The following is a 26808-nucleotide window of genomic DNA, read 5'->3' as shown; positions in this document are numbered from 1 at the left end:
GGAATGGCACTAACCCCAGCCCCTGCTCAGGACTCGCAGGGCGAGGGAGGACAAGCAGAACTCCAGAGAGAGGGGGGGAGACAAACGTGCCAAGGACAGCAGCATCCAGCAAAGTACAGAGAAGCAGCTGGATAAAGAAGGGATGGAGGCGTGGGCTCGGGTGGGATGGGGAGAGCCAGAGACAGCAAACTCTGAGGAGAAGGACGGCATGGCCAGCCAGCTCCAAGAGGTGGCTGGAGGATTTGCATGTGCTTTACCTACTGGGCTGAGGCCAGTTCACCAACCGCCAAGGAGGCCAAGGTCACAGGAAGGTCCTCCTTTCCGCTAGACAGCCCTTCGAACGTGTCACAGAGCCAGGCGACTGCTCTGCTGCCAGGGACGCCCCCAAATCGGGGCACAAGCAGCACTGATTGCTCACGACCCACCCTGTGCCGGAAAAGCATAAAGATGGCTCCCAAATAGTCATCAAGCGCACGCAGAAAACAAGAACTGGAAGCCACAGGAGAAGCAAACCACACAAAGGCAGGCACACGAAATGGAGCCACGGGCCAGGCTGACACAAAAGCACACCACCGCACTACATTCCTAAGGCCTCACATGTGTGTAACTTGATCACGTGCCAATTCAGGGTCCTTAAAATAAGAACAAACCAACTGTTCGCGAGAAGTGAAATTGTGTCTGCTACTGAAACGCGACAGGAATTTCTTCTAAGGATCTTCGCAGAGAGGACACAGTATGATGATCCCAGAGATCAGAGCGGACTTACGTTTCCCGGGAGGTTTAAGCCCTAAAATAGACCTTAAAACAGGGAGCAGGAGGCCACCGGGAACCAAGAACGCCTAGCCCCTCCCGGAAGAACCCACCCCCAAAGAGGGTCAGCGGCACGTGCTTAGAATGTCCCTCCATGGCCACTCTGCCACAGCACACAGTGGTGACAGAATCAATAGCCTGGCACCATCTATTTGGGGCACAGTATCTACTAAAATAACCCAAACGTCCATTGTTAGGTAACTGGCTAAACAAACTGTGGTATATTCATGTAATGCAATGTTCTTAGCTATAAAAATGAATTGATGGCTGATATACACAAAACCATACATGAATTTCTAAGAATTATATTAAGAGAAGCCACATGTGAAGTTCCCATCATGGCTCAGCGGTTCGAGAGCCTGACTAGCATCCCTGAGGACTCAGGTTCATAGCCTCGCTCAGTGGGTTAAGGATCGGCGTTGCCTGAGCTGTGGTGTAGGTCGCAGATGCGGATTTGGATCCTGAATTGCTGTGGCTGCTGCTCCGATGGGACACCTAGCCTGGGACCCTTCATGTGCCACGGGTGCGGCCCTAAAAGACAAAAAGACAAAAAAGAAGCCAGACAAAAAGATCATATATCCCGTATGATTTGAATGAACACCTAAAATAAGCAAAACTAATCTACAGTGATGGAAACTAAAACCATGGTGAGATTCCATCCTACACCTACCCGACTGGTTGGAAAAAAAAAAAAAAATTGAAAAATAAAATGACCTGACAATATCAAGTACTGGTGAGGATGCTTCTCAACTCCAGCTCTCAAACATCACTGTTGCGGAGCTCCCTGGTAGCTCACAGGTTAAGGATCCGGCATGGTCACTTCCAAGGCTCAAGTCACTGTGGCAGCATAGGTCCCATCCTTGGCTTGAGAACTTCCATATTCCCCGAGTGCGGCTAAAAAAGACCAAAAAAAAAAAAAAAATCACTGTGGCAAAACGGTACAGAGCAACTGTACACACACATACGCAGGTGAGCGCATGTGAAACTGGTAAATTTTGAATAAGCTGGCAGCGACAGCAACTACCTGGTTTCCACCTTCTTCATCTGTTGGCTGTTAGCCCTGGGGCAGGCTGGGTGAAGGGTGGGGCCTTCCTGTACATTTCTACAACTACTTCCAAAATTAGAAAAAAAAAGTTTTAAAAATAAATCACTTGAGGGCCTGGTGCATGCTGGCTGCTGGGTGTCTATTCAGTTTGTGACAATTCAAGGAGCTAAAGCCTTCAGCGATGAGCCCTTTTCTGAGCATATGTTTATCCAGGACTTCCATAAAAACTTGGTTTTCAGGATTTCCTGTGGTGGTTCAGCAGTAATGAACCCGACGAGGATCCAAGAGGATGCGGTTCGATTCCCTAGGCTTGCTCAGTGGGTTAAGGAGGCGGGGTTGCCTTGAGCTGTGGTGTGGGTCACAGACGCATCGTTGCTGTGGCTGAGGCGTAGGCTGGCAGCTGCAGCCCGGATTGGGCCCCTAGCCTGGGTAACCTGGTTAGCCTGGGAACTCCAATGTGCCGCCTGTGAGGCCCTAAAAAGATTTAAAAAAAAAAAAAAAAAAGTTTTTTTTAACTTCGCATTGACCGTCTCTCCTAGACACCCCCCCTCACCAAAAAAGAAAGCCCAAGCTTCCCAGTGTGACTTGGCAGCCCTCTGTGATCCGGGTTCCGACGTCTTCTCCAATGCCTCCTCCCAGGGCACTGTCCGCACTCTCCATCGTGCCCTTTCCGAACCCCAGGCCTGGCGCCCACGCGCCCACAAAGCCTTGATCCGCGCCACCCCACGCGGGGCTGCTGAGGCCGGACCCGCGGCCGTGCCCACCAAGGTGAGGTCAGAGCAAAAGGCACACAGAGCTCCCAGACTCGTCAGGAAGACAAGAACGCTATATTTCCTGCGCGTTTTCTTCATCACCTGTGCCGAAATGTCAACGTTCCAGACACTGTGGATTACCACTACAAGTGTTATTAAAATTAATGGCACTGCTCCCTTTTTGACCACCGCCTCCAGGCCATCGTAAGTCACGTGTGCTACGCGCCGGACTTCCGCCGGGTAGCGCGAGCGCCCCCACCCGGGACCGCAGAGCGCGTCCCAGGGCCCAGCAGACGCAAGAGAAAGTCGGCGGGCGCCTCTGTGCGGGCGACAAGCGGAAGCCGCACGATGGCGGCGTCTGCGTGCGGAGCGTGCGTGGGAACGCGCGGGGCGGGGCAGGGGCGAGGCCAAAGGAGCGTGTGCTGTCGGGTGCGCGCGAGATGGCCTGAGATACCAAGGAGCATGCGCACCGAGGGGTGGGGCGGGACAAGTCCGGGAAGGGGCGGGGCCGCGGCCGCGCCCCTGACTTCCGCCTCAGCCCACCGTCGAAGGGCGCGCCACCACAGGTCGGGGGGAGGGGGAGGGTATTCCCATGGCCCCGCCCCCGAGCCCCCGCCTCTGGCCTATAGGAACTGAGCAGTCCCGCGGACACCGGAAGGGGGCGGAGCCTCTGTCCTTGCCGGGCTAGACCTCCTGGTTCCACAGCGCCCTCTATTGACCCTCTTAGCTGCGTGGAACCTGTGGGATGCACCTTGAATCTGGCCAAGATGGGTCGCTCAAATCTCCCACTCAGATATTAGATAAGCGCTTCCTCTTAAACACATTTAATTTATGTAAATTTAGATACAACCCCAAAGAAAATTACAGTAATAAAGATAAGTGGGAGTTCCCGTCGTGGCGCAGTGGTTAACGAATCCGACTAGGAACCATGAGGTTGTGGGTTCGGTCCCTGCCCTTGCTCAGTGGGTTAACGATCCGGCGTTGCCGTGAGCTGTGGTGTAGGTTGCAGACGCGGCTCGGATCCTGCGTTGCTGTGCCTCTGGCGTAGGCCGGTGGCTACAGCTCCGATTCAACCCCTAGCCTGGGAACCTCCATATGCCGCGGAAGCGGCCCAAGAAATAGCAACAACACAACAACAACAACAAAAGACAAAAAGACAAAAGACAAAAAAAAAAAAAAAAAAAAAGATAAGTGGAAGAAGCCAGATTCAGTTCCCTGGTGGCTCAGCAGAGGACCCAGCATTGTCACTGATGTGTTGTGGTCGGCTGCTGTGTCCAGGTTTGATTCACATGCCCCAGAGGCAGCCAAAAAAAAAAAGCCAGACTCAAAAAGCTAAATATGAAAAAAAATGCTAAATATGTAATGTCATATATTGTAAATGAATATACTTATATAACATTTTAGAAAAGGCAAAACCATAAGAACCATAGGGCCAAGGGCTGGGTGGACCACAAAGGAACATAGAACACGGGGACAAAGAAACTAATTTATATCTTGACTGTGGTGATGGTTACACAACTATATACATTTGTCAAAACTCTGACAAAAAAAAAAAAAGGAGTTCCCGTCGTGGCTCAGTGGTTAACAAATCCGACTAGGAACCATGAGGTTGCAGGTTCGGTCCCCGCCCTTATTCAGTGGGTTAAGGATCCGGCATTGCCCTGAGCTGTGGTGTGAGTCGCAGACGCGGCTCGGATCCCCTGTTGCCATGGCTCTGGTGTAGGCTGGCGGCTACAGCTCCGATTTGACCCCTAGCCTGGGAACCTCCATATGCCTCGGGATCGGCCCTAGAAAAGGCAAAAAGGCAAAAAAAAAACCCAAAAACAAAAACCTCCCATAATCAAAAACTAAAAAGCATGAATTTTTGCCAAAGGTAAATTACACTGTCATTTCTTTATATACAAAAAAAAAAAAAAAAAAAGATTAGTGGTTGTCAGGGGCTCAGAGGAACAGGAACAGGGACAAACTGATTAATGGGTAAGGGGTTCATTTTGGAGTGATAAAAATGTTTTGGAACTAACTAGTTAGAAGTGATGATTGTACAACATAGCCATGTAGCAAATGCTACTGAAAACTTCCGGGGTTTGTAGGTTCCGGCCCATGTACCCGAGGACAAGCAGGTCAAGAGGGACACATTATAAAGCAGTATCTGGTCATGGAGGATTAAGATGCAATGCCCTTGGGTCATTACGAGTCCCAGCTTTCACAAGAGAAAACTGAGTCTCAAAGACCAAGTGGTTTGCCCCAGGTGGAACTGACTCCCAGGAGACCAACTGGAAGACCTGAGCTCTTAAACACCACACCATAAGGGAATACTCCCTTTCCTTCTATAGAAGAGGGTACTGAGGTTCAGAGAGGTTCCACAAGCCAAGGAAGCTGCAAAGCCTAGGGATCAGTCAGGACCTGTGAATATCCCTTCTGCAGGGGGGAGGGGCAAGGGCCCTCCCAGAACAAAGGGAAGCCAACTTGCAACACCAGCATCTGTGAGCAGGCATGCGCAGTTCTATAACCATGTAACATAACCTGTATCCATGGGCGCTGGTGTAGCTATAACTCAGAAATTACAGAATGTATGTTACCGTATAAGGGAGACAAAGGGGCTTAGATGTACTGGGAAACCTAACGGGGGGGGTATATAAGGCGACGCCCCACGGCGTTATGGGTTCAGCCTTTGGATATTAATCCGCTGAGCCAGTGCCCGCACGAATAAACTAAACGCTGCTTCTTGGCAAAAGGCCTCGGGTGTCTCCTTTCGCTGTACCTAAGTCCTGCAACACTTTCTCTAGCAGAAGGAACCTGCTGCTGACTTGTTCGTTCTCTCCTTGCCTCCCACCGCCAACACCATCTCCCATCTTTGCAGAACACCCAGAGTAATCGCAGGGAATCCGAGGACCCCGGTTTCTCATCATAACGCCACGGACAAGTGAGGGGAGTCACGCTCCCCGCGCCCCTGCTCCACTCCAGGAAGCCCTCGCCAGCTCCGCAGGACGGCACACAACCAGGAGACACAGAAGCTAAAAAACAAAGTACAAACTTTATTTTGTTTCTTTATAAAGGCACGGTGGCCTCTTGGGTTTTTTCCCCCCACTTTCTTAACAAAATATAATAGCTTCTCCTTGAACACAAAGACCTCAAAATTGTAAAAAAAAAAAAAAAAAAAAAAAAAAAACACAAAACCAAAAACAAAACCAAAACCAAAAAAAAAGAACCAATGACAAACAAAACAAAAAGAGAGAGATAAAGACATTTTTAGGGTGGAAGATAGGAAACCTGGAGAGAGAGGTGGGGGCCGTGGCGGTGGCGAGTGGCGATTCCTAGTGCTGAGACAAGTCGGGGAGGAGAGGGGCGAAGGGCAGCAGCAAACCCCAACCGAGAAGCAACAGAGACCCCCGGACCCCCAACCCGGCCTGACCCCCAACCCATGTAAGTGCTTAAAGCGGAAAAGACACCAAAAAGAGAGGGAGGGGGAGTGAAAAACCGACAGTCGCAGGGCTGCTTCTGCGGGGGGCAGACATACCTTGGGGTTTTGTTTGATTTTTCCCTGTTCTTAAAAACATGTTTCAGTGAAAAAAATGCGTTGGTGGCGGAGAGAGGCCAGGCACCTCCGCAGCCGCTTCCCCAGCCTCCGGGGCGAGGCCCAGCCCCAGGAGCCCCGGTGCTCCCCCGCGCGCCTGCCACCCCAGCCCCGGACCTCGGGTTCGGTGGCTTCACGCCAAGGTCGATTTACAGTATTGAAGAGGAGGTCATAAAAGAGACCCAAATGACGCCGTAATTTTGTAAAAATTCCTCTCAGTGGCCCTCGGCTCTCCCGTGGCTGCCCCGCCCCCTCCAGCCCCCAGACGGGAGAGGAGGGCTGGGGGGTGGTCAGGGAAGCCCCCCGTGCCCTGCGGGCTCCTCCCGGCCCTGGTCCATGGCATCGCTGTCCGAGGCCTCTGAGTCGGAGGCGGTGTCGGAGGCGTGCGCCTCCGGGCAGCTGCGCACCGGCTTAACAATGACCGCTCGCCGCTGCTCCTCCTCCTGCTCCTGCCTGTCCTGGGTGCCCTCGATGTGCTGGATCGCCTGCGGAAGAGGCTGCCGTGAGCATGGCAGGGCCACGTGGACGGCCACCGCCACACACATACACCCACAAAGGTCCAGAAGTGAGCCTAGAGGCAGCGGCAGCGAGCCACAGCCAGGGAAAAAAACTTCGGAAGCCCTCAGCCTAGCTGCAAACTGCTCAGAGGAGAGACACCGACCCGCTCTGGGAAAGTCACAAGCATCTCTCGCTCACATGTGCCTTTCAGAGCCTATCTGTTCACTTAGGGAAGGTCTCTGTTATTGAATTGGGGGGAGGGGGCTGCACCAGGGGCATATGGAAGTTCCCAGACTAGAGCTGCAGCTGCCAGCCACAACCACAGCCACCCCAGATCCCAGCCGCATCTGTGACCTACATCACAGCTCCAATGCTGGATCCTTAACCCACTGAGCGAGGCCAGGAATCGAACCTGCATCCTACTAGTGGGGTTCATCACCGCTGAGCCACAATAAGAACGCCTCCGTTATTCATTTGATTATTCAATTTGTCAGATTTACGTGAACCTCAAGTCCTGGGGGTTGATGGGCCTTTTTTCTGTCTGGGCGTTTGGGGTTCTGTTGTTTCTTTCTCTGTGCTATTGTCGAGCTTCCCAAGGGGACTCTGCCCGAGCCTGGGCCCAGCAGTGATGCAGGCTCGACCCTCAGAGCTGATCATCTAGTTTCTTGCCCTTGCATAGGAAGCTTCACTGTCACCCACCCAGCCAATGCCATCTCCACCTCCATCCCAGGTCCTGGACGAGCCCAAAAGCTTAATGCAGGAACTGTGCGGGGGGGGGGGGGGGTGCTCCAGGAACAAAGGACCCCCTCAGCAAACACCATATGGGGGGAAGGAATGAGGTCTTCCGGGCCATCCTGCGTCCCCACCCCATGCCGCCCCTCACCCCAGATGCAGAAAAGGAGACCCATCTGGCTTCCAGACCTCCTCCCTGCAATGCCCAAGACTCATGTGCATTCCCTCCAATCCCCCACTTTCGAACCTCCTGTCAAAGGGCCAATCCCAGAGGATGACCCTCAGGCACTGCCGCCTCCCCAAGCCCAGGTACCTGCACGATGGTGTCCAGATTTTGCCGGGACGTGGAAACAGAGTTGATGACGGAGGAAGGGCCCATGGTGACGACGTTGATGTGGTGGGAGGGAGGGGGCGCGGGCGCCGGCACGATCACCGTGGGGTGGTGCGTGGGGGCCGGCGTGGGTAGGAGCTGCAGAGGGGCACAGGCCCTCAGTCTCCCTCCAAAAGTTCTGGGAGCGGCCCCTTCCTGCTCTCTAAAACCATCTCCCCCCACCTCCTTCTCTCGGCCCAGTGTGCGGCCCCTCCCGCCCCTCTTATTTTAAGAACCGAAGAAGAGGCGGCCTGGAGCCGGGCTTCAGGTGGTCTCAGACTGCATGGCCCTTCCCTCCCCAGAGCCAAGCCAGCACTTCACACCTCGTAAATGCAGCGGTGGTGGTCGGGAATTTAGACTGAACTGAGATGGCCAGGGTTCAAATCCCTGCCCCAAATCACAGAGGATCGTGGGCGTTGTTACTGGACCTTTCTGCGCCTGCATTGCCTCATCAGAGAAACAGGACTAATAACAGCTCAGGCCCCAAGGGCTGCTACGAAAATCCCCCGTACACAAGACGCCGGGAAGCCAGGAACCGCCAGCCGGGCGGGCGCATCCCTACGATTTAGGCCCTGGGTCCCCTACACGTTTAGGCCTCTGGGACACCCAGAAGCACTGACCAGCTCCAGCCACACAGTCCCTCCTGCTCACCTGGGTCCTCAGGTGCTGCTGTTCCCGCTCCAGCTTCTCCTGGTGCAGCAGCCGCACCTGCTCCTGCTGCTGCTGCAGCTGCACCTGCTGCGCGATCACCTTGAGCTTTTCCGGGTACATGTGGGCCTCCAGCGAGCGCACCTGGCAGGGGAATGCAGGCTCAGGGGCAGGGCCCGGGCCACACCCTGGCGCCTCACGCTCCGACCGAGGTCGGCCTGCTCGCTCCTCCTGACTCCTGCTGCAAAACCCATCAAGCAGCCTGCCATCCTCACCACCCTCGGGGTGGAGGACAAAGTCCTCCAAAGTCCCGCCAGGCCCGCCCCATGCCATGCGCCCTCTCTGTCCCCTCCAGCCCCAGGCCTTTGCCCAGGCTGTTCCCTCTGCTTGGGCAGCTTTGAGACTCCCCCTCCCACTCTCAGCTCAGGTCACTTCCGGAGACGCTGTGGGGCAGCCCCTCTCGAAGCAGCCCGGATGCCCACCAATCCGGTGTGGCCTTGATCACAGCTGCAGGGGCATCCTCTGCCTAATCTCCCCCAAAGCAGACAGGCCTGTCGGCTCTGCTCCCCACCGGACACCCCGCTCCGAGGCGTGGCACAAAGCAGGCGCTCCTGGAAATAACTGCTCAAAGGGAGGGCAGGCCAGAGCCAGCCAGCACCCCCAGGAGGCCCGCCCACCTCACCTGCTCCTCCAGCATCATGCGCACCGAGCGCTCCTTGTCCAGCTGCTGCCGCAGCTCGATCATCTCCCGCCGCAGATCCTCCGCCTTCTCGTCCTCCCAGATGTCCGGGGAGCCAATGCCCTCATCCTTGTCCTCTGCCCGCCGCCGCTTGGGGGACGAGCCGCTCAGCTCCTGGGGACCCCAAGGGGGTGGGTGAGTGTGCCGTGGCAGCACATCCACCACCACCACCACCACCACCACCAGGATGGGACAGGAGCTCCACGGCAGCCCCCCAAATCTGTCACACCCAGCTAGAGAGCCCCTTTTTGCAAATCCAACAGACAAAGGCCAGAAAAGGAGGCAGAATGGACTTGCTTCCTAGAAGTCAGGGGTTCCGTCCAGAGTCTACTCTGCTGCACCGGATGATGGCTAAACTAGGGCCCAGGCCGAGGCAAGGGCTGGAAGCAGGCAGGTCAGCAGAAAGAAGGGCCCTGTAGCCACATCCCCGTCCCAAGCCAGGGGTTGGGCCCAGACACACACATGCCAGGCGAAGGGCGCCGGGAGCAGGGCAGGGCCCTACCTGGATAAAGCGCTTGAGCTGTGTGTTCTGCTGCAGGAGCCGGGTCTTCTCCTGCTCCAGGGAGAAGATGTATTCCGCAGTCTGCTGGAGAATAGCTGCCTGAGGGCAAGAGGGACAAATCAGGAACCCCGGCGGACAGGGTCTCCTGAATCTCCCTGCTCCAGCCCCCCACCTCCTCCAGGAAGTCCTTCTGGGCCTCGCCCACCTTGCTGAGCTTCTCTCCATCTGTGTGGGGGATGAGGGTCTTGAGGGACTGGAAGCCCGCGTTGATGCTCTGCATGCGCCTCCGCTCGTTGCTGTTGGCGATCTCCCGCCGAATCCGCCGCTCCTGGTCCCGCTGAGTCTCAGGGGTCAATGGAATGTTGGCAAGGCTGCAGGAACAGAGACAGACTCAGGCTCGGTGCCCAACCACCCCGTGCCCTGGCTCCAGTGCGCCCCAAGTATAACCTGCAACCCTCCCGCTGCAAGATATCAGCTGTCTGATGCCTACACCCGCAGCAGATCCAGGGGTGATGAAGTGTGTGCTCTGGGATGCCTGGGTGTGAAAAATGGATGCCTGGATGCCAGACCCTGGGGTCTGGACAGCAAGGATTTATTTATTTATTTATTTATTTATTTATTTATTTATTTATTTATTTATTTTGGCTTTTTAGGGCTACACCCAAGGCATATGGAAGTTCCCAGGCTAGGGGTCAAATCAGAGTTGTAGTCACTGGCCTACGCCACGGCCACAGCCACGCCAGATCCAAGCCGCAACTGTAACCTACACCACAGCTCACAGCAACGCCGAATTCTTAACCCTCTGAGTGAGGCCAGGGATCGAACCTGCATCCTCACGGTTGCCAGTCAGATTCGTTTCCACTGAGCCACCACGGTAACCCCCTGGCCAGCAGGTGTGTGTGGAGCCCAGAAACCTGCGTGGCTAAGAATCCCTGTGATTCCGATGCAGGTGGCCCGACCATAATCAGAGACACCTGCTCCTGGGCCACCCCCAAACTCCTTGCTCTACACCTGGACCCCTCCTTCAGGGTCGCAGGCTTGAGGACTGAGGCAGCTGTCCTTCCCCTCTCAGCCTCACAGCCACAAATTCCCAGAAGCCCCCAGCCCGGCCCCAGATAGTTCTCCCCCAAGCCCACCCACCCCAAGATGCAGGCCCACCCTGTGCCCGAGAAGCGAGGCTCCCAGCACGCAGAAGGCAACATTTTGCATATGATGCGGCCGCATCTTGCCGGAGCAGTGGCCAGTGGGGTGAGAGAGAAGGCAGCCAGCAGAAGGCGGCGAGGCTGCCGGCCCGAGGGGCGCTGGCGGGAGGCAGAGACGGGCCCAACGCCACTGCTCCCCAGGGGTGGGCCTGTGTGTGGCCCGGAGGAGGCAGGCCCCCCCTTCCAGGCCCTCTCCTGTAACTCCCCCGCCCCGGCCTGATGGCTTCCAGATGCTGGGCTCCCAGAAGAGGCCACCGGCCCCACCCAAAGCCACAACCCTGGCTTCTTCCTGAGGGGCCCTCCTGGGGTGACCTGGACCAGGCCTGAGCCAGCATGGCTCACACCCCTGGGTCTGGGGGACCAGCGAGAGGATCCTGGGCAGCCTTGTTCCATTGATGGAGGAGCCTGGGCTCAAAGAGGCCCAACTCCAGGGGAAAAGGAGCTCGCTGGGAAACGTAGGAGGGGCGCACATCTGCAACAGCCAGAGAACTTTCCTGGCCCCCTGGCCCACCCCGTCTGTCCTACCTAAGCTCCCTGAGGGATCCCGGACTGGTCCTGGCCTCTTCCTGGGTCTCAGAGAGGGTGGTCAGCTGGGGATGGGCTGGCAGCAGACTGGGGACATCGGCCACCACTGGGGGTCCAGAGCAAGCCCACTCCTCCACAGCACCTCCAGACTTTCCCTGAGACCGCCCCCCGAGACACAGCTCCCTCTCAGCATCGGAAAGGGGGCCCATGACCCCCCTTTATAAATGGGACTTAGAGCTCAGGGCAAGAGGGACATAGTTTTCAGGTCAGACAGCTGGGCATCTGGCTCCCCTTCTTCTGGGCCAGGGGTACGTCACTTCTCCCAGTTTCCCTGCCCCTATGGGGGGCAGGGTGTGTGACAGGATGGCAGATGGAGGAGAGGGGGACAGAGGTCAGGCACCTGACATCCAGCGTCTTGCCTGCCTTCTGCAGGGAAGGAATGAGCATCAGAACTGAGCCCAGGCTCCCAGGCCTGGCAGTCGGTGGATTAAAGAAGAGAAGAGAGGAGTTCCCATCATGGCGCAGCGGAAACAAATCCGAATAGGAACCATGAGGTTGCGGGTTCGATCCCTGGCCTCGCTCAGTGGGTTGAGGATCCAGCGTTGCTGTGAGCTGTGGTGTAGGTCGCAGACACGGCTCGGATCCTGCGTTGCCATGACTCTGGGGTAGGCTGGCAACTCTAGCTCCAATTTGACCCCTAGTCTGGGAACCTCCATACACCTTGCGTGCGGCCCTAAAATGCAAAAAAAAAAAAAAAGAAGAAGAAGAAGAAGAAGCAGAGGGAGCTCCTGCTATGGCACAGTGGGTTAAGAATGTGACTGCAGCAGCTTGGGTCAGTATGAGGCTCAGGTTTGATCCAGTGGGTTAAAGGATCCGATGTTGCCACAACTGGGACCTAGATTGGATTCAACCCCTGGCTGGGGAATTTCCACATGCCATGGAAGCAGCCATAAAATTTTTTAAAAAAGAAGAGACAGAGAGAAGGAGTTCTCTTGTGGCACAGCGCGTTAAGGATCCAGCATTGTCGCTGCAGCCATGCCAGTTGCTGCTGTGGTGCAGGTTTGATCCCTGGCCCAGGAACTTCCTCATGCCATGGGGCACAGCCAAAAAGGCCAAAAAAAAAAAGAAGAAGAAGAAGAGATGTCCCCATGAAGCCAAGCCACAGATCCATCTGGGGGAGATCTGGGGAGACCTCCCAAATCAGCCAGTACCTGGATCCCTCCTGGTGATGCCCAAAGGCCAGAGCTGACCCTAGGGTAAGGGGTCAGAAAGGAGCCCCACCTCCACCCCGGGCCATCCTGAGTGCTGACCCTTCCAGAAGGGCCACCTGAAGAGCGCAGCACCAGTTATTGTTTGTAAATGTCTTGCGTTTTTAATACATATGCTAAGGACTCACTCTGTTGGAATTTCCTCACTGAACTGTCTCAGCCTTCCTCTGAGTTTAGTGGCTCATGGGATGAAGACATAGAGACTTGGGAAGGGTGCTGGGCTGGGACTTGAACCCTGATCCCAGAGCCCTGCTCTCAGCCACAGAGCAGAGGGAGCCCTGCACCATCCCACAGAGCCAGACACCCTGACAGACAGGCGGCAGCTACCATTATGTCAACTCATCAGTCACTGAAATTTTTATATTTTTCCCTGTCTGACTCCCACGGACACCCAGTTGGGTGGTGGTGTGGCAATGAGGAATCCAGGGTTCTGGAAGGCAGCCACACCAGTGTGTCACAGGCACCTGCAGAGGCCAGAACACACCCTCTCCCCCTGCACCTGCTGGTGGCAGCCTCTGCTGACACGCACACAGCCCACTGCTTCCCAGAGCCCTATGCGGGGACTCAAGAGGGAGAGCTCTGACCCTCCTGACAAATGGTGGGACAGGACCAGGCCCAGAAGTGAAGTGACTTAGCCAAAGTCACACCACGAAAGCCAGGCAGAGCAGGGTACAACTGCAACACACCTCCTGAACTTCCCAGCCCCCACTACCTCCGGCCAAGTCCCACCAACTCCCCAGGCTGAAGCCAGAAACCACCCCACCCTCGCTCCAAGCCAGCTCTTCTGCCCTAGAAACCCCAGTCCTGGGAAGCGAACCCTCAGCCCCTCCCTTCTCGCCAGGATGCTCATGAGCATGAGCAAGGGCCTGTTCATCCTGGCTCTTCCAAATGCTCCATCCTGGAGTTTCTGTCGTGGCACGGCGGAAACAAATCCGACTAGGAACCATGAGGTTGCGGGTTCAATCCCTGGCCTCGCTCAGCGGGTTAAGGATCCAGGTGTAGGTCAAAGACGCAGCTCAGATCTGGCATAGCTGTGGCTGTGGGGGAGGCTGTAGATCTGATTTGATCTGGCATAGCTGTGGCTGTGGGGGGTGGCTGTAGATCTGATTTGACCCCTAGCCTGGGAACCCCCATAAGCCGAGGGTGCGGCCCTAAAAAGCAAAAAAAAAAAAGAGAGAGAGAGAAAAATTGCTCCATCCTATCCCCTTTACCACCAAGTCCACCAGCCCAGCCTCCTGGCTCAGGAGCCAGCTGCTGGTTAATCTAGTGCAGACTTAAATCCCAGAAAACAGACCTCACCCTGAAGCCACAGTTCCTCACAGGGACTTGGGCTGCCATCAAGACCAACGCACCTAAGTAGCCCTGGAAGTTTCTTTAATAGAATGAAAACGAACCAGGGGTCGACGGGTGGAATCATGGCTAACCAGGGGTCCCGCCTGGTGGAGGGCTGACCAATCAGGAGTTTCCATAAAAGACGGCTAATTAGCATTTTCCCAAACTCCGGTACGAGATAAAGTGGACTTCTCTTACATTTCCGTCTCAGTTTTGCAGAAGAAAGCATGATTTCCAGTAACCGTCAGATCCTCCGCATCCTCCACATCAGCTTCCACTCCCCCTGCACCCCGGCAGGTGAGCAGTAAGGACTGGTCCGAGGACACTGTGTCACTTCTCTCACTTTCTGACAGCTCTCCTGAGGCTGGGCAGCCTCTGGCCAAGGAACAGTTTGCAGAAGGGCCTCCGGTGCCGAGACCAGAGCTGCCACTCCCCGTGTACCCCCAAGAGGCTGGCATAAAGCCAGCACCCCAAGCAGAGGCCCAGGAGCAGGAAGCACACGCTTCGAGTGAAGGTCCCAACCTGGACCTGTCCCTCCTGCCCAGCCCAAGGGCAAGTGGGTATCCCCTCGTTCCCACGGCTCCCCTGCGTGGCTCCAGCTTTAAGTGAGCCACTGAGATGGCTCATTCGGCAGGGCCCTAAGGCACTCACACACCCACCCTTCAACGTCTACACAGTCAGAGGTGGGAAAGGCCACACAGGGCTTATCCCATACCCCAAGAAGAGGACAGGAGGGAGGAAGACGACAACCCCTCACCAAGGATGCCCAAGGGCCCCCTGCTCTCTGCAGCAGGTACTGGAGCAGCCCAGGGCCCTCGCCCGCCCCACTGCTATCCATGCCCCTCACACCGACCAGCCTGACACCCTGCCCTCCATCCCCAAACAAGCCAGGTCCAGGCTCTTCCCATCAGAAACTCCCCTTCCCCACAGCTTCTCCAGCCTCAGAAGGGCCCACGCACTGGTTCGAGGAGAAACTCCAGTCCTGCCACTTAGTAGCTATGGAACCCCAAGCTTGGCCACTTCCTCACTCGAAGCCTCAGTTTCCTCATCTATAAAATGGGGGACTATGCCTCACTTCATAGGGCCAAGGTGAAGTTTAAAAGAGATAGAGGAGGGGGAAAAAAAGGAGAGGGATTGAGGATAATGGGATGCCTTGTTTTTCCAGTTTGTACCCCGGATTCCAGGAGACACCATGGATCTAAGGGAACTGACAAGACCTTTTAGCGCCATGAGACTCCAGGCTCTTAGGGGAGTTCCTGTCGTGGCGCAGCAGAAACGAATCCGACTAGGAACCGTGAGGTTGCGGGTTCGATCCCTGGCCTCGCTCAGTGGGTTAAGGATCCCGTGTTGCCGTGAGCTGTGGTGTAGGTCCCAGACACGGCTCCGATCTGGCGTGGCTATGGCTGTGGTGTAGGCCAGCAGCTGTAGCTCCAATTAGACCCCCAGCCTGGGAACCTCCATATGCCCCAGGTGTGGCCCTAAAAAGACGAGACCAAAAAACAAACCAAAAAAAAAAAAAAAAAGCGACTCCAGGCTCTTAGAACGAGGGCAGGTTTTAGTTCCTTGTGGTGTCCTCAATCCCAGCACAAAGTACCTTGTAAAAACCAGATCATAAACCCAGCACACTCCAAAGCCTCTAAGTATTCTCTACCGCCTTCTGAAGAGGGCTGGTCTCTCCCTGACCCTGCCCTGCCCCTCTGCCATGGACAGTAAGACCACCACGATCCTGCTTCTGCGAATTTGGTGCTATTTTATCAGCTACCAGGCACTCTCCATACACACAGTCAAACTTCACCGGAGCCCCATTTTACAGAGGCTAAGAGCAGTTAAGCAACAGGTCCAAAACCACACAGCTTGTGCGGGCGCCCCTGTGGGCATGGCCCCCACTGTACTGTACAGTCCTCGCTGGCAGGTCTGGGCGACAGAGGCATGGAGCCCTGCTGGTCACCGAGGGATGGAGCAAAGTCCACCTGCCTGAGAAGCCAGTATATCCGGCCAGAAGGTCCCACCCAACTCACACCCGATCCGTGACAAGCTTCCTACCTCACCCAGCAGCTCCCAGAAAATGAACAAACCCAGAGGCCCCAGCCCCACACCCAACGCATGGGCTGACAACAATCTCACAGCTGGGCAGGCCCAACTCTGGAGACCCCTATGGGTCTGCTGGACTCCTCCAAGGGGGGCATGGAACAGAAACAGAGCCAAGCCAGAGTTCTAGGGGGCCCAGGGAGGACACGGCCAAGGCCCAGACCAGGCAGCCTATGGTCCTCTGGTGCCAAGCCTGCCTGGGATCAGTCTCCGCATGTCCTCTGCAGCATTTGAGGCAGCTCAACCCATCTCCTCATTGGCCAACCCTCCTCTGAGCAACCAGCAGCTCTGGGACCAAGGTTCAAGTTCCAGCCCCAGCACCTGCCTTATCTCTTCCTTTCCAGACCTGTGTCCTCATCCCGCACAGGAAGCCATAAAGCCACTTCACTCGGGGGAAGATGCTAAGGACTCAGAAAAATCTCCCCAAAGGAGTCTCTACAGCATATTAATAGCTCCCGAATTTTTTCTTCTTTTCCCTTATTACAGCTAAGCTCTCCAGCTGGACCTTGGAGAAGGGCCAACACTCAGAGCCCCTCTGCTGAGCGTAGTTAAGGTGGGAGCCCTGGGACGGGGGCGGCGGTGTGCAGCAACCTTCCCGCAGACAGGTTTTGACGGGCCCTGGTGTCCACCAGCCTGGGCCACACCGCCCTGAGCTCCTCCTCTCTCAATCCCCGCCTTGCCCGCCCCGGGGCGGCAGAGCACGTGGCTCCAGCCCTGGGGAGCCATTTCGCTACTAGAGCAGGAAAGGGGGCCACAGGTCCCAAAGTTGGACACGCAGAGAACACCCCCATGCAGCGCCGCCATCCTGCCGGTTGTGTTCAACCTGCAGATGTTCGGGCCCTTCTAGAGATCGGAATTGCGGGCATGTGAATTTTAACAAGTGTCCGCTAACCCATCACTCTCCGGGGAAGGGGAGATCCAGAGGATCCCGGGCAAAACTTAGAAGGTGGCTCCTGAGGAGGGCGACGGACCTCGGACCACCCACCCAACTGGGTAGCGGGCTGGGCAACCAGATGCTTTCGGTTTATGGCTGGGGGAGGGGCGTGAGACAGGAAAGTTTGCAGTGGGGACCCACGTGCTGCAGGCAGCGGCTTGGTGAGGCTAAAAGCGGACTCTGCTGCCCCCTCTCCGGAGAGCCCCCCGACCGGACCTGCCTCCAACAGCCCGCCCGCGGGGTCCAAGCTTTGTGCGGGGAAAGCGTGGCCCTGGCGCGCCTACAACTCCCACAATGCCGTAGGGACGCGGAGCCCAGAACTACAGCTCCCGCCTGGCGGCGCGCGGAGGTCCGCCTACTCCAAGAGGGCTGCAGAGTCACGTCCAGGCCTCGCTAGTAAACAGCGCCCGGGCGCGGGCGGCGAGCGAGCTGGCGGCCGCCAACGTGCCAGGGTCCACAGCGCTCCCGGCGGGCGGCGCCGGCCCCTCGGGTTCCGCACCCCCCTCACACCCTCGAACTCCAGCACGCCCCCAGACCCCGCTGCAGCCCAGCTCCCTGCAAACACTCACACCACCGGCTCCCCGCCCCCCCGCGCCCAGAGCCGCGGCGTGGCTGCATTGTAGCCGCCAGCGCCGCGGCCCCACGCGCGCCCCAGGCCCCCCCCAGAACCCCTTGGAGGGGGGCGCCCAGAGAGAGTGATGAAGGAGGGAGAGGAAGGAAGCCACCGCGGGAGGGGGGAGGAGGAAGCGCGGGGGGGAAAGCCACCAGCACCAAGCATGGCCGGGACTGCTGCAGAACCACGTGGGTCTGTTTGCAATTTACAAACGTCGCGACTCGCCCGCCTGCAGCGGACAAAAGTGACCGGGGCCGTTCGGGGCCCCCACGTTCCGAGAGAGGAGGGTCCCTGGGAGGCCCGAGCCCGGCGCGCGGGACTGCAGCCGCCCCGGCGGCTAAGAAAGGCGAGAGGGTCCGCGGCGCGGGCCATGCGTGCGCACACGCGCGCCCGCCGGAGCGGGCTGGCCAGGGGCTGCAATCATAGGAAGAGGGTGAGGGGGAGGAGGAGTACACACCTACAGAGCCCTCCTATCACTTCTTTCTCTGTTTTCCTGAAATGTTGCAAAGAGGGCACCTTCTGAGTGGGCACCATGAAATACTCCATAGCGATCGGCCCCCCTCCTCTGCACGAGCCAGGTCCCGCGGTCCGCCGGAGAATGCAAGATGGAAATCCGAATCAAAGGGCAGCGCCGGACGGAGGTGCAGAATCGGCCGGTCCCAGATGCTGGCTGCGGCGGCGGCGAGGGGAGGGAGGCGGGCGGGAGGGGCGGGAGGGAGGTCTCTCCGGCCTGCCTCCCCGGGCGTGTGTATGTGCGTGTGTGTGTGTGTGTGTGTGTGTGTGTGTGTGTGTTTGCAGCTGATCAGATGTCTGTTTCAAGGCGGGAAACAGCTGGTGAAAACTCAGCACTCCCCCGGCCTCCTTCCGCGGAGTAAGGAATTGCATGTAAACAAAGGACTATTTGCAGCGCCCCCAGGGCGGCGCGAGGCTGGGGCAAGAGGGGCGCTGGCCCCCAGGGCCGAGTGGCGGTCGGGGTCTGAGGGCCTTACCCCCCAGCTGGGGGTGCGGGGGCCGCCGGTCCTCCTGGGGGACGCAGCGTGAATGGAGCGAGCTGCGGCCGAGCTACATGCGCCACTATGGGTGATGAGGTCCATCAGCTGACAGGTTGGCAAGCGTAGCAAAAAAAAAAAAAAAAAAAAAAAAAAAAAGACCAGCCACTGCGAGGGAGCCCAGCCTGTACGCCTGGGGTCCGGCGGGGACCGCCGGGTGCAGACCCTGCGCGCTTGGCCGCCCTCGGGGTGCGGGGGCTCGCAGCTGGGCCCGGCAAAGGCGAAGGTGGCCTGCGGTGCTGCTCTGGGCTTTTTTCACGGTTGCAACTGCACGGAGAGGAGCCGCTCTGGCGCGCTCCCTCCGAGCCCAGGGCCCCCTGGAAACTTGCGTCACAGCTACCGCTTCCCACATGTAACTTGGGGCCGACTTCAGAGGCCGGCCAGCCCCCTCCCTCACTCCCTCCCTGCCCAGCTGCCCGCTGCTGGCCGTCTGGCCTGGGCTCCGGAGCTTGGGAATCCCGGAGCCAAGGAAGGGAGGGCAAAGGGGGGCGCGCCGGGCGCCTGGGATCCTGGGGCTGCCTTAGGAAGCAGGGGCCCTGGCGGGGAGGGAAGGGAGGCGGGCCAGGACGGCAGCGGCCCCGGAGGCAGGCTGCCAGCGCGGCCGGGAGGTCCGGTGGCTGCTGCGGGGTCTCCACCTCTCACCCCTCTGCGGGGAGGCTGGACGGCCCGAGCCTCGCCCCAGCTTGGCCGCGGTAGGCGGAAGGCTGCAGCTTCCCATTCGTGGCGAAGCCCGTGCGGGACCTGCTCCTCCGCCAGGGTGCGCTCTCTACTAGGGGTGAAGGCCTGGGGGTGGGGAACACCGTGGCGGCTGGCTTCCGCCCCCCCCTCCTTCCTGCGTCCCCTCCCCAGGCTCCTGGAGGTTGGCCCCTGGCTCAGGAAGACCGCGCCTGCCTTGGAATGTCCTCCCTCCTGCCCACCGCCTTCCTCAAACCTATTCGCCTTCCAGGTTCCGCCCAAATCGCGCCTTCTAATTGAAATACTCCTACTCAAGACAAGGATTTCTGGTTTTAGTAGGAACCGTTATTGTTCTTAGATATTCCGAGTACCTTGCAGATGCCTAGCCCTTTTACGGGTATAGTTTCCAATCCTTCAAAGTCAGCTGCTGGGCTGTTTCTGTAAGTACAGATCCTGGACCATGTAACACCACAGTCCCCGGGGGGCTTCCCTGTGTGGACAGGAAGGATGGCATGTGGGGACAACATAGGATACAGAGCCACCCAACTGTATGCCCTGATCACTGTCCACAGTGCCTGAGTGAATGAATGATGAGAGCTGGGACAAGTCTGCCTGGCCCCTGCTCTTTCTTCTCCTACAGAACTGCCTTGACCCAGCCTGAGCACACTGTCACTCAAACTGGCCTCCCCATTTCTGCGCCATGCCATCTGGAGCCCTCTGCTGTCTCAGATGTCCCCACCCCACGTTGGCTCAGCTGCTCCTGCCCCAAGGCCTGAAATACCATCACTGCCCCCAGGCCAGCTCTCTCTGGTCAATGCCCTGCTTCAGCAGCACAAGAAGTCACCAAACTCCAGCTGTTTTCCTTTCCCAGGAGGCTCCATACACCACTTAGTCCAACCCCTTCTCCCTACCCCCCCCCCAACTCCTAAACTGTTCTCTGTGCCCTTGGAGCCCTCTGAGAGTGCTCAGCAAAACCCCTCTGGTCCTAGGCCCCTGACTTTCCCCCTCATCTTTTTGCTCTAAATTAGGCCTCAGCAAACTGCCTGGAAGGGACATAAAAGTTATTTCTATTAGCTTCCTATTGCTACTGTAACAAATTACCGCAAACTAAGTGGCTTAAAACAACACACATTTATTATCAGGAGGTCAGAAGTCCAAATGGGTTATATCTGGCTAAAATCCAGTTGTCAGTAGGGCTGCATTCCTTCAGAAGGTTCTGGGGGGAACCCATTTCCTCACCTTTCCCAGGTTCTAGAGGCTGCCTGTACCCCCTGGCTCCTGGTCCCTCCCGCCTCTCCAAAGCACAGCACTGCAGCTTCTGCTCCTGCCATCACAGCTCCTCTGACCCTGACCTCCCATCTCCCTTGAACGATGACCTTGGGCCCAAGCAGATAATGCAGAATAATTTCTTCATCTCAAGATCCTTGACTTGGTTATATCCTCAAAGCCCCTTTGGCCCTGGAAGGTAACCGATTCACGGGTTCTGGGGATTAGCACATGCACGTCTTGGGGGCCATTTTTCTGTCTACCATGCTATTCTTTTTTTTTTTTTTTTTTAATCTTGTCTTTTTAGGGCCGTACCTGCAGCATATGGAGGTCCCCAGGCTAGGGGATGAATCGGAGCTGTAGCCGCCAGCCTACACCACAGCCACAGCAACACCGGATCCTTAACCCACTAAGTGAGGCCAGGGATCGAACTCGAGTCGTCATGGATACTAGTCGGATTCGTTACCGCTGAGCCACTTCAGGAACTCCCTACCATGCCATTCTTAGTTCACTGGCCCACGCAAAACCTGGCAGAGGTTACCATATGCCCCCTCACTTCCACTCCTAGTTACATATCCAGAAGAGTGAAAACAGAGACGGAGACAAATAATTGTATGCTATTACTCACAGCAACGTTATTCTCAATAGCCAGAAGGTGAAAACTGGAGCTTCTGCCGTGACACCACAGGATCGGCAGTGTCTCTGAAGCGCTGGCAACTCCTTAAGTTGTAAGGTGTCCTATAGCATGCGTGAACCTTGAAAACGCGATGCTAGGTGAGAGAAGCCAGATACAAAAAGTCACATGTTGTCTGATTCCACTTACATGAAACGTCTAGAACAGGCAAGTACATCGAGGCAGAAAGTAGAGTAGAGAGTCTACCAGAGGCTGGCGGGAGGGCAAATGTGGCAGGTTATTGCTCAATGGATATGGAGTTCCTGTTTAAGTTGATGGAAATGTTTGGAAATAGTGGTGATGGTTGCACAACATTGGGAATGTAATTAACACGATTGAATTGTACACTGGAAAATGGCACATTTGGGGAGTTCCCGTTGTGGCTCAGTGGTAACCAACCTGACTAGCATCCATGAGGATGAGGGTTCAGTCCCTGGCCTTGCTCACTGGGTTAAGGATTCAGTGTGGCCGGGAGCTGTGATGTAGGTCACAGAAGAAGCTTAGATCCCACATTGCTGTGGCTGTGGTGTAGGCCGGCAGCTGCAGCTCTGATTCAACCCCTACTCTGGGAATGTCCATATGCCAAGGATGCGAGCCTAAAAAAACAAAAAAATAAATAAATTTAAAAATGGCTTTTCTGACCCTAAAGATGTCCAGAAATCACAGGACCACCGACAGAGGGTTACAGAGCTCCTCTCTGCAGCCAAAGTGGGATGTGGCTGCTCTGAAAACGCCATCAGGACAGCCCTTCTCAGACATACACATGGCCTCATTCAAGGCTCGTTGGAAACTCAGGTGAGAGGCAGGAAACCTAAGAACATGGATTTAAACTACAGTCTGGTGGAGGCCGCTGTGGGTTGGGGAGGAGGGATGGGTTTTTCTTGTTTTTAAACTTTTCTCCTACATGTGTGTCTAGCATACTGTTCTCTTTAGATAGACAATGTTTTCTTTGCTTTGGGCGGGGGGGTTGTGTTTTTAGGGCTGCACCTGCATATGGAGGTTCCCACGTTAGGGGTCGAATCAGAGCTGCAGCTGCCAGCCTACACCACAGCCACAGCAATGCGGGATCCGAGCCACATCTGCGACCTAAACACCACAGCTCACAGAAACGCTGGATCCTTAACCCACTGAGCGAGGCCAGGGATTGAACCCGCAGCCTCATAGATACTAGTCGGATTTCTTACCGCTGCGCCATGATGGGAACTCCTGGATAGGCAGTGTTGATGGTCATTTCCCGTTGCTGCAAAACAAATGTCCACAAACTTACTGGCTTGAAACCGCACCATGTATCCATCTCATGCGCAGTTCAGGCCTCAGAAGGCCAGGCGTGGTGTGCCTGGGCTCGGGGCGCACAGTCCCACAGGGTGAGATCAATACAGTCTCATTAGGGGCTTCCAGCCTCTCCCAACCTCCCCGGGTCTCAGCAGGATTCAGTTCCTTGCGGCAGCAGGACTGAGGGCCCGTTGTCTTGCTGGCTGTTGGCTGGGGTCCGTTCTCAGCTCCGAAAGGCCATCCTCAGGTCCTTGTCCTAGGGCACCTCCATCTGAGTGTCCCACACATGGCCTCCCCCTCTCGCTCTGAATCTCTTCCCGCCTTTTCCGCAGCAGCAGCAGAAAGCTCTGCCTTTCCGGGGCCTGTGTGAGTAGATCAGGGCCGCCTGGACAACCTCTCGAAAGGGCAGCTGCACCAAGTAAGAACATCATCACAGGAACGACATATTTATTCAGATGCCACCCACCCTCTTTCGTCTTTTCTTTTTTTTTAGGGCCACACCCGTGGCATATGGAGGTTCCCAGGCTAGGGGGCCAGTTGGAGCTGTAGCTGCCGACCTACACCACAGCCACAGCAATGCCGGATCCTTAACCCACTGAGCGAGGCCAGGGATTGAACCCATGTCCTCGTGGATACTAGTCAGGTATCCAGATTCTGCCCACTATCAATGAGAGGGAGTCCACGAGGGCAAAGGTCACTGGGGGGGGGTCATAGGAGAATTCTGCTCCCACAGATGGGGGAACCTGAAGGAGGTGAGAGAAAGCTAATGAACTTCCCCAAGGACGTACAGAGAATTGGAGATGGGGCCTGAAAAGAAGTCTAGGGCCTCAAACTTAATTTGAGGACTTTTCCTCTACGCAAATATGCCAGGAGCGGGGGATGGACGAACCTGATGGCCTTTTCAGCCCTGGTTGGTCTTTGAGGTCCCAGCCTGCTTGGGGGCAGTGGGGGTGGGGGTAGGGGTGGTGTGTATCCCAGCTGTTGGAGCAGAGAGGAGACTCCAGAGAACCAAAAAGCCTCTGCCCAGGAGAGTATCCTGAATGCTCCTAGAAAGGCAGAATGGGGGTCAGACGCCTCTGATGGGTTTGGAGCAAACCTCATTATCTGGCAATGCCCTGGTCCCTTTTCCTACCCTAGTCTCAAGGAGACCTCTGGCCACCAAGGCTGGGATCCCCAACCACTAGGGGGCGCCCGACACACGCCATGTTTTTGTGCAAGCTGAGCCTGAACAGGATTGGGGAACCCAAGGCAGGTATTGGGGTAGAAGGCTGATGGCACACCTCCCCACAGCCCCACAGCCCTGCAGATCCCAAGGCACCAGGCTTGTCTGGTTGCCCACATACCCTGACCCCCCCAACAGATGCCCACTTCCTTGTAATAACTGAGTCTGGTTCACTTTGCTCACAAGCAAGTCCTTCGAAAGGGGAAGGGAGTCCCCCTGTGACATGTCTCCTTTCCCCCCGACTTTGTTCCCACACCCCCAGGTTTCCAGGCCTGAGGCTGAAGCCCACAGGGAGGGCTCCTGCCCTTCCCTCCCCTCCACCAGCTCACCCTGTCCTGGGCCCCCCAAGGAAACGTCCCTCTGCTTTTCAACACCAGGTCATCGGCTTCGACTGGGTGCACCCCCTTTATAAAAACTCAGCAAATGGCCACCTAGCTGGACTGTTTTGGTTTTAGACAGAAATGGCTGTCTGACCACTTCCTCTGTTCAATGTAAGCAGACGGGGCGGCTATAGCAACCCCACCAGGCAGACTAGGACCCTGGGACTGCAGAGCAGTAAAGGGGGGACCTGACGTCCAGCCTGGGCCCTTCCCACCAGGAGCGCAGGGGGAGCCCTGAGGCCCCGATCCCTATCAGGGGAGTCAGTCGGCCAAGCCACCAAGGGGGTGTGGCCGGAGAGGCTGAAGGCTCAGCATCTGGGGTTCGGGAGGGAGTAGGAAGAGGACAACTGGGGTGCTGCTGAGCCTGGAAAGGCTGTCCAGTGTCCCCTGGGCAGCTGGCTCCCCGCCCCCCAGGGGAGTGGACAGGGTCGGGGAGAGAAGGCAGGATGTGCACTCCCAGCTAAGGATGGAACAGGTGGGCTGGCCCAGCCAGGCCAGCACATGGGCAGAGGCCCCCTCTGATGGGAAAGCAGAACTGGGGGGACCGCAAGGTGCGGGGGGGGAGTTGCTCTTCCTGGGGAGGGGGCTCCAAGCCCCAGCGTGTCAGGAGGCACATGTGTATGGGTTCGAGAGCTCTGGGCCACCATGTGCCAGATGCTACTCTGGCAACGTTTCCTGCATTCCCCGTTTTCATTCTCAAAACAGGCCCCTAAGTCTTCGTATACCCCAGGGACTTGCCAAGGTCATGTGGCCAGTCTGTGCCAGTGCTTGTCTCCCTTCGAGCTCTTCAATGGCCTGTCCTGCTGCCCCCAGAACAGCTTCCAGGCTGAGAACTCACCTGGCCCTGGAGGCCCAGCCCTGCCCAGGTAAGGCCAGGTGCACGAGGGGAGCTGAGGGATGTGGAGGGGGAAAAAGGACAAGGTCAGCTTCACGATGGTATGGAACCCAGGCTCTGAGGTTGACTGTTGGTGCCCAGACCGCCCAGGGAAGGAACAAGACCTGGGAGTCTGGGAAAGCTTTGGCTTCAAGTTTGGGCGGACGGGCTGGGGCGGGGGCCAGGGCGGGGGGGGGGAGTGTGTGGAAAGAGGGGAACTGGGCTGCAGCAAAGGCCAGTTTCAGCATGGCTTGCTCCTCCCTCAACACCCCTGGACCCCGAGACCACTTGCGGCCGAGCTGCTCCCGCCAGCACACGGGGGGTTAACATCTGTCTGGAGCAGTGACCACAGCAGCAGCAGCCTGCGATGCCAGTAACTCAGAAGCTGAAATGTGAGAAGCAAGAGGAGAGGGGCAGGGCTGGGAAAGGCTGAGCAGCAGGAGAGAGAGTTTCCCTGGCAGCAGCCTGCAGCCGGGCTCCAGCAGCCAGAGCAGTCCCTCCCATCCTTGGCCCACGTCCCCTCCTGCCTCCGGCTGTGGCTGTGGCACCCACGCAGGGTGGCCCACGGTCACGACCAGCATCCAAACCCTCGGGCCACGGTGCAGCAGGTCGGGGCTGCAGTTCTGGGGAAGGGGTGAAGGGCGTGCCCAGGCGGCCAGCAGAGAAGCGTGGGGCCCTGCCCGGCTCTGCCGGAAGCGCTGGGTGGGGAGCCGGCAGAGGGCAGAGCGGGGAGGAGGACGGGAGGTCCCTTGGGGCCCCGACCTCAGAGGCCTGGCCTTGACTTCCCCCTCCTTGGGCAGAACTGAGTCATGGGAGCCTCCAGCTGCTCCAGAGGCAGGGAGACAAAGCTCCCTGGCCCCTCCCCGGGCTACGCAGCCTGCCTGTGCGCTGAGGACCGCGGCTTCCAGTGCCTGGGAGTGTGTGTGAGGCGCTGGGCACCACGGGAGCCCCTCACCACTCCCCGCCCTTCATCAGCACCCCCCAACACCGTACCTCAGAGCATCTGCAGGTATCACTGTGACCCCCACACAGATGAGCAAACACAAGCTCAGAGAGATTCAGAAATTTGTCCGAAGTCACACAGCCCGAGAGGCAAAGCTGATGTGACCTCCGGGCTTGTTTGACAGCAATTAACCCGCCGTGCCTCGCGCCGGGCCGGCGAGAGGAGCAAAGTCCGCCGGCAGGTGACCCAGGGCTGTGTGCCAAGTCCAAGAAGGCAAGAGATGAAAGGTGGCCCGGGAGCCCCAGGAAAGATGCTGCAGGTGAGGTTTGGGGCTCAGGAACCCGAGAGGTGGTACAGGCTGGGAGCAGCATCCAGAGGGAGCCAGAGAAGGTCTGGTCCTGCACTGCTCGTGGAGGAGGACTCGATGGCAGGCAGGAGGGACCTCCCGTAACCCCTTAAGATGCATCCCCTGGAGCCACAGTGTCACCCCCGAGCAGGTGACCCACTCACCTTGACAGATCAAGGGCACTTCTGGGGCGTGATGTTTGCACAGCCCTCGTTTGAAGAGGCAGCAACTTTACTGCAGGATGGCATCGGCCAGGGCTCTGCTAAAAATGTACAGAAGCACTGGAGCAGGTTCCACTGGAGCCTACTGGCCAGGGGACAGGAGGGTCCCAGCTCCATAGTTACCAGTGTGACACAGATTCACCTCTCTGAGCCTTGGTTTCCTCACCTGCAGAAAGGAGAACTTGCCAGCACCAACACGCAAGGCTTCTGTGAGCATGAAATGAGGTGTTGGCCAAAAAGCACTTAGAAGCCTTC

General features: G+C 57.2%; 1 protein-coding gene across 3 annotated transcripts in view; it reads right to left on the bottom strand.

Annotated features, from left to right (window-relative positions):
- Window positions 1-5622: 5622 nt before the first annotated feature.
- Window positions 5623-26808, bottom strand: part of TFAP4 (transcription factor AP-4) — a 33097-nt gene continuing 11911 nt past the window's right edge. The window contains exons 2-13 of one of the 3 annotated variants that reach the window (XM_085017780.1): window positions 26497-26594; window positions 24908-25059; window positions 23457-23613; window positions 22705-22976; window positions 22480-22535; window positions 21251-21392; window positions 9876-10041; window positions 9671-9769; window positions 9112-9282; window positions 8433-8573; window positions 7725-7880; window positions 5623-6666 (exon numbers count right to left, since the gene is read on the bottom strand). In XM_085017780.1, coding sequence (XP_084873906.1) covers window positions 6472-6666; window positions 7725-7880; window positions 8433-8573; window positions 9112-9282; window positions 9671-9769; window positions 9876-9950 — 837 coding nt within the window. In that variant the 5' untranslated portion in view covers window positions 9951-10041; window positions 21251-21392; window positions 22480-22535; ... (2 more) ...; window positions 24908-25059; window positions 26497-26594 and the 3' untranslated portion in view covers window positions 5623-6471. Of the gene's footprint in view, window positions 6667-7724; window positions 7881-8432; window positions 8574-9111; window positions 9283-9670; window positions 9770-9875; window positions 10042-18089; window positions 18307-21250; window positions 21393-22479; window positions 22536-22704; window positions 22977-23456; window positions 23614-24907; window positions 25060-26496; window positions 26595-26808 lie in introns of those variants that run through there. The other 2 variants (XM_021086701.2, XM_021086700.2) reach the window with 2 other exon arrangements.

Source organism: Sus scrofa, chromosome 3, assembly GCF_054392235.1.
Source record: "Sus scrofa isolate SSC_HxYL_T2T_F1_AM1 chromosome 3, Sscrofa_HxYL_maternal_Yorkshire_Landrace_v2.0, whole genome shotgun sequence".
Classification (NCBI taxonomy): domain Eukaryota; kingdom Metazoa; phylum Chordata; class Mammalia; order Artiodactyla; family Suidae; genus Sus; species Sus scrofa.
Note: the sequence above shows the minus strand (reverse complement) of the source record. Positions and strands in the feature narration are given on the sequence as shown.